The 13,819-nt window shown below is 37.8% G+C and overlaps 1 protein-coding gene across 1 annotated transcript in view; it reads right to left on the reverse strand.

Annotated features, from left to right (window-relative positions):
• DCDC5 (doublecortin domain containing 5) overlaps positions 1-13,819 on the reverse strand; it is a 405,912-nt gene that overhangs the window by 249,659 nt on the left and 142,434 nt on the right. The window contains exon 5 of the mRNA XM_010831800.1: positions 6,152-6,322. Coding sequence (XP_010830102.1) covers positions 6,152-6,322 — 171 coding nt within the window. The remainder of the gene's footprint in view (positions 1-6,151; positions 6,323-13,819) is intronic.

The raw sequence follows: 13,819 nt of genomic DNA on the forward strand, positions 1-13,819 counted from the left end.
ACAAATAATTTCACAATTTGTATGGAAATACAGAAAACCACGAATAGCCAAAGCAGTCTTGAGAAAGAAGAATGGAACTGGAGGGATCTACCTGCCTGACTTTAGGCTCTACTACAAAGCCACAGTCATCAAGACAGTATGGTACTGGCACAAAGACAGAAATATAGATCAATGGAACAAAATAGAAAGCCAAGAGATAAACCCGTGCACCTATGGACACCTTATCTTTGACAAAGGAGGCAAGAATATACAATGGAAAAAAAGACAATCTCTTTAACAAGTGGTGCTGGGAAATCTGGTCAACCACTTGTAAAAGAATGAAACTAGAACACTTTATAACACCATACACAAAAATAAACTCAAAATGCATTAAAGATCTAAATGTAAGACCAGAAACTATAAAACTCTTAGAGGAGAACATAGGCAAAACACTCTCCAACATACATCACAGCAGGGTCCTCTATGACCCACCTCCAAGAATATTGGAAATAAAAGCAAAAATAAACAAATTGGACCTAATTAAAATTAAAAGCTTCTGCACAACAAAAGAGACTATAAGCAAGGTGAAAAGACAGCCTTCAGAATGGGAGAAAATAATAGCAAATGAAACAACTGACAAACAACTAATCTCAAAAATATACAAGCAACTCCTGTAGCTCAATACCAGAAAAATAAATAACCCAATCAAAAAAATGGGCCAAAAACTAAATAGACATTTCTCCAAAGAAGACATACAGAGGGCTAACAAACACATGAAAAGATGCTCAACATCACTCATTATCAGAGAAATGCAAATCAAAACCACAATGAGGTACCATTTCACACCAGTCAGAATGGCTGTGATCCAAAAGTCTATAAGCAATAAATGCTGGAGAGGGTGTGGAGAAAAGGGAACCCTCTTACACTGTTGGTGGGAATGCAAACTACTACAGCCACTATGGAGAACAGTGTGGAGATTCCTTAAAAAGCTAGAAACAGAACTGCCTTATGACCCAGCAATCCCACTGCTGGGCATACATACTGAGGAAACCAGAATTGAAAGACACACGTGTACCCCAGTGTTCATCGCAGCACTGTTTATAATAGCCAGGACATGGAAGCAACCTAAATGTCCATCAGCAGATGAATGGATAAGAAAGCTGTGGTACATATACACAATGGAATATTACTCAGCCATTAAAAAGAATACATTTGAATCAGTTCTAATGAGGTGGATGAAACTGGAGCCTATTATACAGAGTGAAGTAAGCCAGAAAGAAAAACACCAATACAGTATACTAACGCATATATACGGAATTTAGAAAGATGTTAACGATAGGCCTATATGCGAGACAGCAAAAGACACAGATGTATAGAACAGTCTTTTGGACTCTGTGGGAGAGGGAGAGGGTGGGATGATTTGGGAGAACGACATTGAAACATACAGAATACCATATAAGAAATGAATCGCAAGTCCAGGTTCGATTCAGGATACAGGATGCTTGGGGCTGGTGCACTGGGATGACCCAGAGGGATGGTATGGGGAGGGAAGTGGAAGGGGGGTTCAGGATGGGGAACACGTGTACACCCGTGGCAGATTCATGTTGATGTATGGCAAAACAAACCAAACACAATAGTGTTAAGTAATTACCTCCAATTAAAATAAATAAATTAAAAAAAAAAAGAAAGAATCTGCCTGCAATGAGGGAGACCTGGGTCCGATCCCTGGGTTGGGAAGATACCCTGGAGAAGAGAAAGGCTATCTACTCCAGTATTCTGGCCTGGAGAATTCCAAGGACTGTATAGGACATGGGATCACAAAGAGTTAGACACAACTGAGTGACTTTCACTTCACCTGGAGAGTATGAAAAAACTCCTCAATTCTAAGAGATTTGCAATTCTGAATACTTAGGGTATACTTTGCTAATCCAGTTTTGTCTCTACTACCTGGCTGTTTCAGATGTAAGAATTAGCTTAGAAAACTACAGATCTCAATGTCTTTTCCTGCAGTCCAAACATCTACTCCCAAAAATATGGGGGCTAGAGGGAAAAGAGAGAATACATTACCACAAAAAATACACAATAATTTATTTATAAGTTCCATTTAATTATATATGAGAAACATGTCAATCACTTAGGCCATTCATGACCAACTTCCCTTTCTAAACTAATTACTGGAAACTCTTCTATGCCCTGTACTGCACACAACCCTCAGTGGTTACAGGTGGTTGAGTTGACATCAGGGACCTAGATAAGGCTGGACTGATGCAAACAGATTCTCTCTATACATGATTTAAACTAGGAGACACAAAGACTCTATTCAAATGATGATGACCATTTAAACTAAAAAGTTAGGGCCAGAAAAACAACAAGGGGCCACAATTTTCCTCATATACAAACAAAGGAGTAAAAAGAGAAAGCCAGCTTGGAGACAGAAAAGAGAAATTTCAAAGCTCAGAAAGATGAGGAGAGAGATCATAGGGCTTCAGGAAAAGGAGGTATGGAAAAGAAGTGACTTGTGAGAATCAGCTGTATTTCCTGGTTTTCATTTTCTGTGAGATATCTTTACATGTTTTCAACAAACCCTCCTTTTATTTGAAATGGTTTGAGAGGGTCTGTGTTGCAGGTAATTGTTTTCCTGTAAACACAGGATTGCTATCATAGAGCTGATGGGGAAAGACGAAGCTCAAAAAAGGGGAGAAATAAAATGAAAGTTCCCTGTACCTGTCCTGGCACAGCTCTGTTAGGGAAAGGCAAATGTTGAGCTCTGAAACGAAGAAGTATTGTTTGCAGGAATCTTTGGTTTTGTGTTGTTTCATTTTGTTTTTTCGTTATTTTTTTCCCTTTTTTAATTGAAGTATGGTAAAGAATCCACCAGCAATGCAGGAGACCAGGTTCAATCCCTGGGTCGGCAAGACCCCCAGGAGCAGGGAATGGTTGCTGAGTGCTCAGTCAGTCAGTCATTCTCTGGGCAAGAATCCTGGAGTGCATTGCCATTTCCTTCTCTAGTACCCACTCCAGTATTCTTGTCTGGAGAAACCCTTGGACAGAGGAGCCTGGCCGGCTATAGTCCATGGGTCCCAAAGAGTTGGAAACAACTGATTAAACACACACAGTTGACATACAACTTTAGTTTCAGGTGTACAACATGGTGATCTGATACATACACATTATGAATTGATCACCATGATTAAGTCTAGTACCCATACATCATCATATAAAAAATGTATTCCAATACTATTGACTATGGACTTCCCTAGTGGCTTGGACAATAAAGAATCTACCTGCAATGCAGGAGACCCACGTTTTATCTCTGGGTTGGGAAGGTCCCCTGGAGAAGGGAGTGGCAAACCATTCCAGTATTCTTGTTTGCAGAATTCCATGGACAGAGCAACTCAGCAGGCTACAGTCCACAGGGTTGGAAAGAGGACACGACTGAGCGACTAACACACACACACATTGATTATAGTCCCTGTGCTATACATTACCTCCCTGTGGTGTATTTATTAATAACTGGAAGTTTGTACTTAATGCCCTTCCTCTAATCTGCCCAATCCCCCACAACCCCCACCCTCTGGTAACCACGTTTGTTCTCTATATCTAAGTCTGTTTTTGTTTTGTTTTTAAGATTCCACATATCAGTTCAGCTCAGTTCAGTCACTCAGTCATGTATGACTCTTTGCAACCCAATGGACTGTAGCCCTCCAGGTTTCCCTGTCCATCACCAACTCCCAGAGCTTTCTCAAACTCATGTCCATCGAGTCAGTGATGCCATCCAACTATCTCATTCTCTGTTGTCCTCTTCTCCTCCTGCCTTCAATCTTTTCCAACATCAGGGTCTTTTCCAGTCAGGCAGTTCTTCATACCAGGGGGCCATGAAACTATGAGCCATGCCGTGCAGGGCCACCCAAGATGGATGGGTCATGATGGAGAGTTCTGACAAAAAATGTGGCCCACTGGAGAAGGGAATGGCAAACCACTTCAGTATTCTTGCCTTGAGAACCCCATGAACAGTATGAAAAGATTCCACATATAAGTGAAATCATATAGTATTTGTCTACATGTCATTTTATTTAGCAGAATGCCCTGTGGGTCTATCCATGTTGCTGCAAATGACAAGATTTCATTCTTTTTATGGTTGAGCAACATTCCATTGTGTGTGTGTGTGTCTGTGTGTGTGTGTGTATGTTCATATAATATACATAAAACATCCTTATCCAGTCGTCTATCAATATATACTTAGGTTGCTTCCATTTCTTGGCTATTGTAAATAATGCTGCAATGAACATAGCAGTGCATATATCTTTTCAAATAAGTGTTGTTTTTTTTTTTTTGTTCCTTCAGATAAATGCCCAGAAGTGGAAGTGTGAATTGTATGGCAGTTCTATTTTTAACTTTTTGAGGAACTTCCATACTGTTTTCCATAGCAGCTGCACCAATTTACAATTCCACCAACAATGTTCGAGGATTTCTTTTCTCCATCATCCTCACTGACACTTGTTTTTCTGTTATCTTCTTGATAACAGCAATTTATGACAGGTATGAGGTGATATCTCATTGTTTTTTGCATGTCATTTTGATTTGCAGGTCCCTGATGATTAGTGATGCTGAGCATCCTTTCATGTGTCTATTAGTCATCTGTATGTCTTCCTTGGAAAAATAACTATTCAGGTTCTTTGCCTATTTTTTAATTGAATTTCTTGTGTTTCTTGACACTGTGTGAGTTCTTTATATAGTTTGGATATTAATCCCTTCTTGGATACGTCCTTTGCAAACATCTTCTCCCATTCAGTATTTTTTTTTTTCATTTTGTTGATGGTTTCCTTTGATGTGCAAAAGCTCTTTTGTTTGGTGTAGTCCCATTTGTTTATTTTTGCTTTTGGTACCCCTGCCTGAAGATCTCCAAAAATATATACTGCTAAGACTAAGGCAGCACGCAGGAAGCATAGTTTTTCTAGGAGTTTTATGGCTTCAGACCTTACAGTTAGGTGCAAAATGGAAGCCTGGATCTGTAACCAAGTCAGCAATCAGCAAAAGAACTACTGGACTACTTGACCTTGATGTCTTGAACATCATTTCCTAAACCTTTAGCTGACTAGCACAGACTATAAGAGATAAATGACCATTTGTTTATCTTGGAATTACACTTCCCCAAAGGTCAATTTTTACATGGTAATATTCTCATTCAAAATGCAAACAAGGAATTCTGTTAAAGAAATAAGTTATAGACAGAAAATGTAATGTTTACCATGTTACTTGCAGAATAAGACTGAATATTAAGGGGAACTGTAGATATAAAGGCTGATCAAAATACAATTACTTTGAATATTAATAACATTCAAATATAAACATAATCAAAAGGAAATGAAGAGTTGTAGTAATGGTTCTTTAGAGGGAAAAGTGCCATGCTCAGATTAATTTAATTTTACTAATTATAGTCTTTCAAAATATGAGATATGAGATTATAGAACAATCTTAACTTGATATATTTAATATGGATACACTATTATGATAAAAGTATTTACCTAAACTTCCAGTACATAAACCACTTTAGCCGAATATGAATTCTTTTTTTCTTTTCCAAAGATGCAATAGCAAAGAGTAGTCTAGGACATTTAGCCATCTTGTCCTGACAGATAACCAATTCACCTTTTTTCCCAGTATATTCTGAAGTATTGATTTTACCAAGTGAACTCAGACATGTGTCACACTTATCCAATACAGATCTTTTTCCCTGGAAATGTAGTTTGAACATGAATCAGTCACCTGGCCCTTCACCTTTAATTCCTATTGCCACTGTCTGTCAATTATTAAAGCTTGTCCATTTCTCCAAATAAGTTATTTTTAAAAATGGAAATACACAGTGACTCCTGTGAAAAATATATGTTTCTTGGAGAAGCACATAAATGTTCAGTGATTAAATTTCTTCATTAAAATTGCTTCTCTGGGTTGAAAACTAAAGTTGATAAATCCATATTTCAAAGACCTCTAGATATTTTCTTTTAAAACAGTTCCTTGATGGTAATATTAGCACTTGTAATTCAAACTCCAGTTTGAGGAAGACAACAGAAAAAGAAATTCAAGCTGAGTGGCATTGTTACAAGGGTCTCCAAATGGAGCAGAGTGTTTTGTCTCTGGCTGAACCCATTGATAGTCACAGAATGACACCCACCTTGAGCTGCAGGCCTCCTGGGATAAGAGTGTTTGCTGGAAGGCTTTTAATGTGTTGGTAGACATAAGAGGAGAATTGCTCCTGCTCAGCCTGTAATTGGGGGCCAAGTTTAGAGAGATGACCTCTGTTGCTTTTGATAGCTGTCTGCAATTCATCAATCAGCCTGTTCACCTGAAGGGGTTAAATTACAAGCGTTGTTAGCAAGTAGTAATTGTTGATGTCACACCTATTAGATTTTTGAGTGCCTAGTTTGATGTGAGGGAAATGACTTCAATGTAAGAATCTGAGCACAGATCTATGTTCAAGTAAAGTGAACAGATGATGTATACATTCCTTCATTAACAAATTTTACTTATGGGAAGATTTCTAATTTTGAATTTTAATAATATGGAACAGCTACCTATTTACAATTGCTTTCTAGATACAGAAAGAAACATATACATCTTACAAGTTTGCCAAGGACTTTTAAGCTGCTTAACAGAATAAGACCTCTCTAAGACTTTAAATAATCAAATATATGTATCAATGACAATATTTAATTCTATTTTATATACCTTAGTTTCTAGAATATTTTATTTTGCCATCTGTAAGTTACCTTTAAATTTTTAACACATATGTTAACTTTATTAACATTGTGTGGGCCTTTCAAATGAAACAATTTATTTTCTTCCTTCCAAATGCTTCAAAATATAATTTTCCAAATTTCATAAATATAATTTTTCAAAATATCCATACTTCAAAGACAATATTCTGAATATTCTAGGCAATATTTTGAATATATATACATTTCAGAATGATGCATAGAATTTTTCAGAAACAGCAAAGGTTTAGAGACATTTACCCTTTGTATTTAAATTTCTGGATTTCTAATCAACATATTTAAGAGTCAAGAACTTGACTTATGGATTACTATCAAAAATAGTAAGTTAATATTTTAATCCATATAGTTAGCAAATTAAAATCATTACAATTCTTTGACTTTTCATTATGCTATACAACCTTATATTCTAATAGATTGGATTCTTACATAAACATTGATCGATATAGGGTAGTGACCAAAAGAGATGAAAAGCAGAAGTTCAGTTTATCCACGACTCTTTAAAGTGATCAAATTGGACCCATCTAGAGTTATGAATGACTCTGAACAAGGCATGGACTTTTTGAAATCTTGAGTTAAAATCCTGGCTGACTGAGAGATTTTGAACAGGTAATAAGACCCTCATCCACAAGTGAGGACTAATATTGCCCTTACCATACTAAGAGTTAGATGAGACTAAAGAACGGACAACACAACGGGTAACCTATAAAGTCTCACGTACATGTTATATTATTACAGTGTTTACATTTTTAAATAGAGTAATTTTCTGCATATTAATTTTTAACTGTCTTTCTTGGTCTTGAAAGTATCACATAGATTCTCAACCTTACTTCAGTGTCCACAGGTAAAATAAGAAATCATTCTTCAAGAGTCTCTCATGTTCTGACAGTTCATTCTCTTTCTGTCTCAGCTAAAAATATGGCATTTGTCCCAACCAACTCTAATGTTAAGTCAATGATTTCTATCCCTCCCACAAGAATTTCAGGAAAGTAAATGAAAGCAAGTTTGTACTGTTATCCATAGTATTTGAATATTTACTTTTCTATTTTGCCTAGTTAATTTGAAACCTATACATATGATAATGATATTATGTATATATACATATATAATACTCAATTATATTTTACTTTTCTCAAGAATGATGTTAAAGTGCTGGACTCAATATGCCAGCAAATTTGGAAAATTCAGCAGTGGCCACAGGACTGGAAAAGGTCAGTTTTCATTCCAATCCCAAAGACAGCCAATGCCAAAGAATGTTCAAACTAGTGCACTACTGCACTCATCTCATACACTAGCAAAGCAATGCTCAAAATTCTCCAAGCTAGGCTTCAATAGTATGTGAACTGAGAACTTCCAGATGTTCAAACTGGATTTAGAAAAGGCAGGGGAACCAGAGATCAAATTGCCAACATCCATTGGATCATAGACAAAGTAAGAGAATGCCAGAAAAACATCTATCTACTTCTGCTTCATTGATTACAGTAAAGCCTTTGACTGTGTGGATCACAACAAACTGGAAAATTCTTAGAGGTGGGAATACCAGACCGCCTTATCTGCTACTGAAAAATCTGTGCTAGTCAAGAAGCAACAGTTAGAACCGGACATGGAACAACAGACTGGTTCCAAATTAGGAAAGGAGTACGTCAAGGCTACATATTGTCAATCTGCTTATTTAACTTATATGCAGAGTACATCATGAGAAATGCCAGCCTGGATGAAGCAAGAGCTGGAATCAAGATTTCCAGGAGAAATGTCAATAACCTCAGATATGCAGATGACACCACCCTTATGGCAGAAAGTGAAGAGGAACTAAACAGCTTCTTGATGAAAGTGAAAGAGGAGAGTGAAAAAGCTGGCTTAAAACTCAACATTCAAAAAATGAAGATCATGTCATCCGGCCCCATCACTTCCTGGCAGATAGCTGGGGATCAATGGAAACAGTGTCAGACTTTATTTTTTGGGGCTCCCAAATCACTGCAGATGGTGACTGCTTACTCCTTGGAAGAAAAGCTGTGACAAACCTCAGCAGCATATTCAAAAGCAGAGACATTACCTTGCCAACAAAGGTCTAGTCAAAGCTACAGTTTTTCCAGTAGTCATGTATGGATGTGACAGTTGGGCCATAAAAAAAACTGAGCACGAAGAATTGATTCTTTTGAACTGTGGTGTTGGAGAAGACTCTTGAGAGCCCCTTGGACTGCAAGGAGATCAAACCAGTCAATTCTAAAGGAAATAAACCCTGAATATTCATTGGAAGGACTGATGCTGAAGCTGAAACTCCAGTACTTTGGCTACCTGATGAGAAGAGCCAACTCACTGGAAAAGACCCTGATATTGGGAAAGATTGAAGGCAGGAGGAGAAGGGGATGACAGAGGATAAGATGGTTGGATGGCTTCACCGACTAGATGGACATGAGTTTGAGCAAGCTACGGGAGCTGGTGATGGACAGGGAAGCCTGGCGGGCTACAATCCATGGTGTTGCAAACAGTTGGACATGACTGAGCGGCTGAACTGAACAGACTGAAGAACTTTAGAAGCATTATATTCATATAAGAAAACTAAATTATTCCTTTTGGGGGGGGGGCGGTTTCTTATTTGTCCCTATGTGACCAACCACTTGCTTCCTTTAAGCAATGCTTTCTCCTAAATAAAGTGTTGGCAAACTTCTTTGTAAGAGCCAGATAATAAATATTTTCAGTTTTGTGTTAAAATGTCTCCATCAAAACTACTCAACCCTGGGGACTTCCCTGGTGGTCCCTGGTGGTCCATTGGCAAAGACTCTGTACTCCAAATGCAGGGGCCCCAGGTTCAATTCCTAATCAGGTGAATATTCCACATGTTGCAACAAAGATAGAAAACCCCTTGTGCCACAGCTAAGACCCAAAGCACTGAATGAATAAATAAATATTAAACAAACAAACAAACAACCATTTGACCCTGCAGCTATACTTTGAGAGCAGCCACGGACAATATGTAAACAAATTGACAAGGCTATGTTCCAATAAAACTTTATTTAGAAAAACAAGTAATGGGCTGGATTTGGCCCCTGGGCTGTAGTTTATCAACCCTTCTTATAAACACATATTTCCTCTCTTTCCTTGCTTTTCTTATAAGTAATACTCTGGCCCAATTCTTCGTCTCCTCATCCCCTCCCATTACTGGCATTTCAAAATAAATACTGAGTGGTCCCTGTCCTAACCTCTCCCTCTCTAAGCCATCCTGCCATCTCCACCTAATTAATCTACCTCCAGTAGTATAATGAACCTTCCAAGTAGCTCCTTCCTCCCCTCCTACACTTCACCAACCCTACTGCCTTCTTCATCTTGCTCTTCAAGATTCAAGACTTTTTCTTACTTTCTGGAACCAAGTTCTATGCTTCCCAAATACAGTTAACTCTATAAGAAAATTGCAAAACTTAAGATATGGCAGTGATAACTGATTCAATTTTAGTCAATGTTTTCATCTTTATCTTTACCATACTACCTTCTAGCAGTATTATCCTCAAAGATGATGGATAACAGTATCTATCATACCAAAGCTAGAGACCAAAGCAGACCAGGTGACTTGCTCTTACAGTTATCTGACAAAATTAAATCTAATATTCAAATGCCTTAAATAGATTCTACTTGGGCTTCCCAGTAGAGTAAAGGCAGTGGTAAAGAATCTGCCTGCCAATACAGGAGACACAGGAGTTGCAGGTTTGATCCTTGGGTCAAGAAGATCCCTTGGAGAAGGAAATGGCAACCCACTCCAGTATTCTTGCCTGGAAAATTCCATGGACAGAGGAGCCTGAGGGGCTATATAGTCCATGGGGTCACAAAGAGTGGACATGACTGAGCATGCACGCACGCTACTTCTGGAAAGCGTCCTCTTTGAACCTATACCCGGTACCATATAATTCAAAAAGAAATAATTTTATGTAGTCTTAAAAATATACTAAGGAACATGCAATATATTTTGCTAGTCAATAATACTTTTCTCTTTAATTTTATATACTGTACCTAATGCTATAGCACGCCACCAAAAGAAAAAAAAAGGAGGAATTTCAGGCTTTGATTTGAGAGCATTTTTATACATGACTAGCTTTACTGTCACAATTCATAGCCTTTCACTGATAGGGGATTTCATGTGACATCAGAAATCAACCAACCATACAATTGATGATGTCATTTGCATTCTAAAGGGCTATTGGTTAGAGCCTTAAAGTTTCATTTCCTATAAATTCTTGTTGCTTCAAAACATTTCTCTATCATTTTTGCTATTTTCCTTGGCTGTATGATTATCTGTTAATGTATGTGAAGCATAATTATACTAATTATGACCTTTTTTTAATAACTTAAAATTATCAAATAAGATGCCATAGCAAAGATTAACTTACATCTTAAACATAGGAGAACATATATCAAGAATTCTGCCACTGATGTTTTGATGAAGTTTCCATCCAATTTTATTCAAACTTTGTTACTTTACATATTCATAAGGCCTTTTATTCTGAAAGTGCTACATTTTTTCTCAGTTATTATGATAACATGTGTTACCCTTAAAGATAACACTATGCATGAAATAATTCATATACCAAAATTGGGTAGGTAAAACAATATTTCTAAATCATTTTACATAACACGATTTTTTTTTCAAATCACAGATGTTGCTAAAAGGGGGAATATGTTTAAAATTCTTCATCATGAATCTTTTTTTCGTGCAAATCCCTTTTTTTTCTCCCTCTCTACAAAGGCTATGTGAATGGGGGTAAAAAAAAAGACAAAACTTGACCTTTTGTGATCCCAGCATTAATGGGTCTGTTCATAATTCAATCTATGTGTGTGTGGGAGCATCCATGTGGAAACATAGAGGCCTGAGAGACATAAAGCCTTTCCCTTTAAACATTATCTGACCCTATCAGTCCCATTCACAAAAGAAGGCTTACGTATGCATATGTTGAAAAAAATGCACCATCTCATTGTGCAGTAGAAAGCCTACACATTCTACTCTTCATTCTCTGTGGAAATGCAGCACGGAAGTGACACTTGTACAGAATTTGGGAGAGTGACAAAAGAGCAGAAGGTAGCAAAAAAAAAAACCAAACAGTATTCTGATGAGGAAACAAACTAAACTTCTGAAAGAATGCAAATGCACACCTGTCAATAAACATACACGTAGGGCAGTTTGGTTGTGTTTCTGTGATATGTTCATGCAACTCTTGAATTTAATTAAAGTCTCAAGATGATTTAGAGTGAGTACAAAATATTAATTGATGTATAATCATTCTTAAAAGTATACCTATGAAAGGTGTACATTCTAAACCATACATTGTGAATACTGTATTTTAACTATTATGAATGACTCTTTGAGGAGCTCCTGGCTTTTGAGTGAGGAAAGTTCCTCACTCCTCACTCTTTGCGTGAGCATCTAGCTTCTCACTAGATGTTGAATTTAGCTGTTGGTCTGAATGCTGTGTGGCTTTGAGTCCATATATGTCAGTGAGGAGACTCCAGAGCACTTTGTACCAAATTGTCACTTGGAATCAGCACAAAAGGGCAGCAGCCTCCATGCTAGGAAACACCATCTGGGCATACAACATATGGGATGGTCCCAAAGGCAGGTCAGTGCTTAAACTTGAGACCAAGACACTTTCTAATTTACAGCATAATTAAAAAAAAAAAAAAACAGAAGGGGGACTGGGAGATAAAAATAGGTGTTTTAAACTCCCTAAAATCTCTTATTTGTTTCAGGTACAGAGTACAGTGTTTTTTTAGGCTGAGAAGTGAATGTAACCAGACTTGATGAACAAAGACTAGAAAAGACATGGGAACCTCTGAGCAAAATTAAGTATCTCTTAATCTTAAAGTTAAGGATGAGCTACAGTGGAACTACCAGGAAAACTGAAGTGTGTACCATCTCTTATTCCAATCACTGTCACTACTCTCAACTTGTTAATGGGAAATTATTTTGGAAGGAGTTCTATCTTGTTTCCAACCAGAGGTCATTTATGCACTGCCTTAGGCCTATTTAAGAGTCCAATATTCCCATCAACTCATGGGGAAAGGGGTGACTGAAAATAAAGACATTTAAAAATATTTTTGTAATTTACTTAGCAAGAAGGCTATGATGAAGGCAATAAGGATGATATCAACTATAACTTTTGAGGAAGCAACAAGAATGCGTGTCACAAGCCTCTAACTACAGGACCATAACTGACCCAGGGTCCAAGCTATTATGCTTTTACATCCATCACCAGGTAGGCACCAATGGCCAAAGACACTAAAACAAGCCCAATCCAGGGAGTCACAACACTCCTCTGATGGACAACCTTGACTCAAGCATGTGTCACCAGCTTCGCCACATGCTCCTCAGCTTGCACAACAGACTTCCACCCAGTCTTCCCTTCCTCTCTCCTTCACTCTACTTGAAGCCTGCATTTCAGTCTGACAGGTCTCCCAGTATTACTTAGAGCTCTCCCTAGTATGGATTTTAATAGAAGAAATGCCTGTGAGAGCATTGTTGTTGTTCAGTCACTAAGTTGTGTCAGACTCTTTGTGACCCCATGAACTGCAGCATGCCAGGCTTCCCTGTCCTTCACTATCTCCCAGAGTTTGCTCAAACTCATGTCCATTGAGTCAGTGATGCCACCCAACCATCCCCTATCACCCTCTTCTCCTTCTGCCCTCAATTAAAACCCATACACATTTTAAGTTCCATCTTGGTGTCAACTTTTCAGAGAATCTGGAATGACACACTTTTAAACTGACAATAAAAAATTATATTCGGATATCCAGCAGATCATTTCCAAAAGGCTTGCTCTACCTCAAAGTAGTCTTATGATACATATATTATTATTATTCACAGTTTTCATGTAGAAAAATTACATAAAATAAATTAAGATTTTAAGATGAAACTACAGGTAGAAGAAATCTAAATTCAGATTTTATGATGTTTACTTTAGGTTTTGAAATACATCTGCTGCTGCTGCTGCTAAGTCGCGTCAGTCGTGTCTGACTCTGTGCGACCCCAGAGACGGCAGCCCACCAGGCTCCCCCGTCCCTGGGATTCTCCAGGCAAGAACACTGGA

The sequence above is a fragment of the Bison bison genome, unplaced genomic scaffold (genome assembly GCF_000754665.1).
Source record: "Bison bison bison isolate TAMUID 2011002044 unplaced genomic scaffold, Bison_UMD1.0 scf7180017864531, whole genome shotgun sequence".
Lineage (NCBI taxonomy): Eukaryota > Metazoa > Chordata > Mammalia > Artiodactyla > Bovidae > Bison > Bison bison.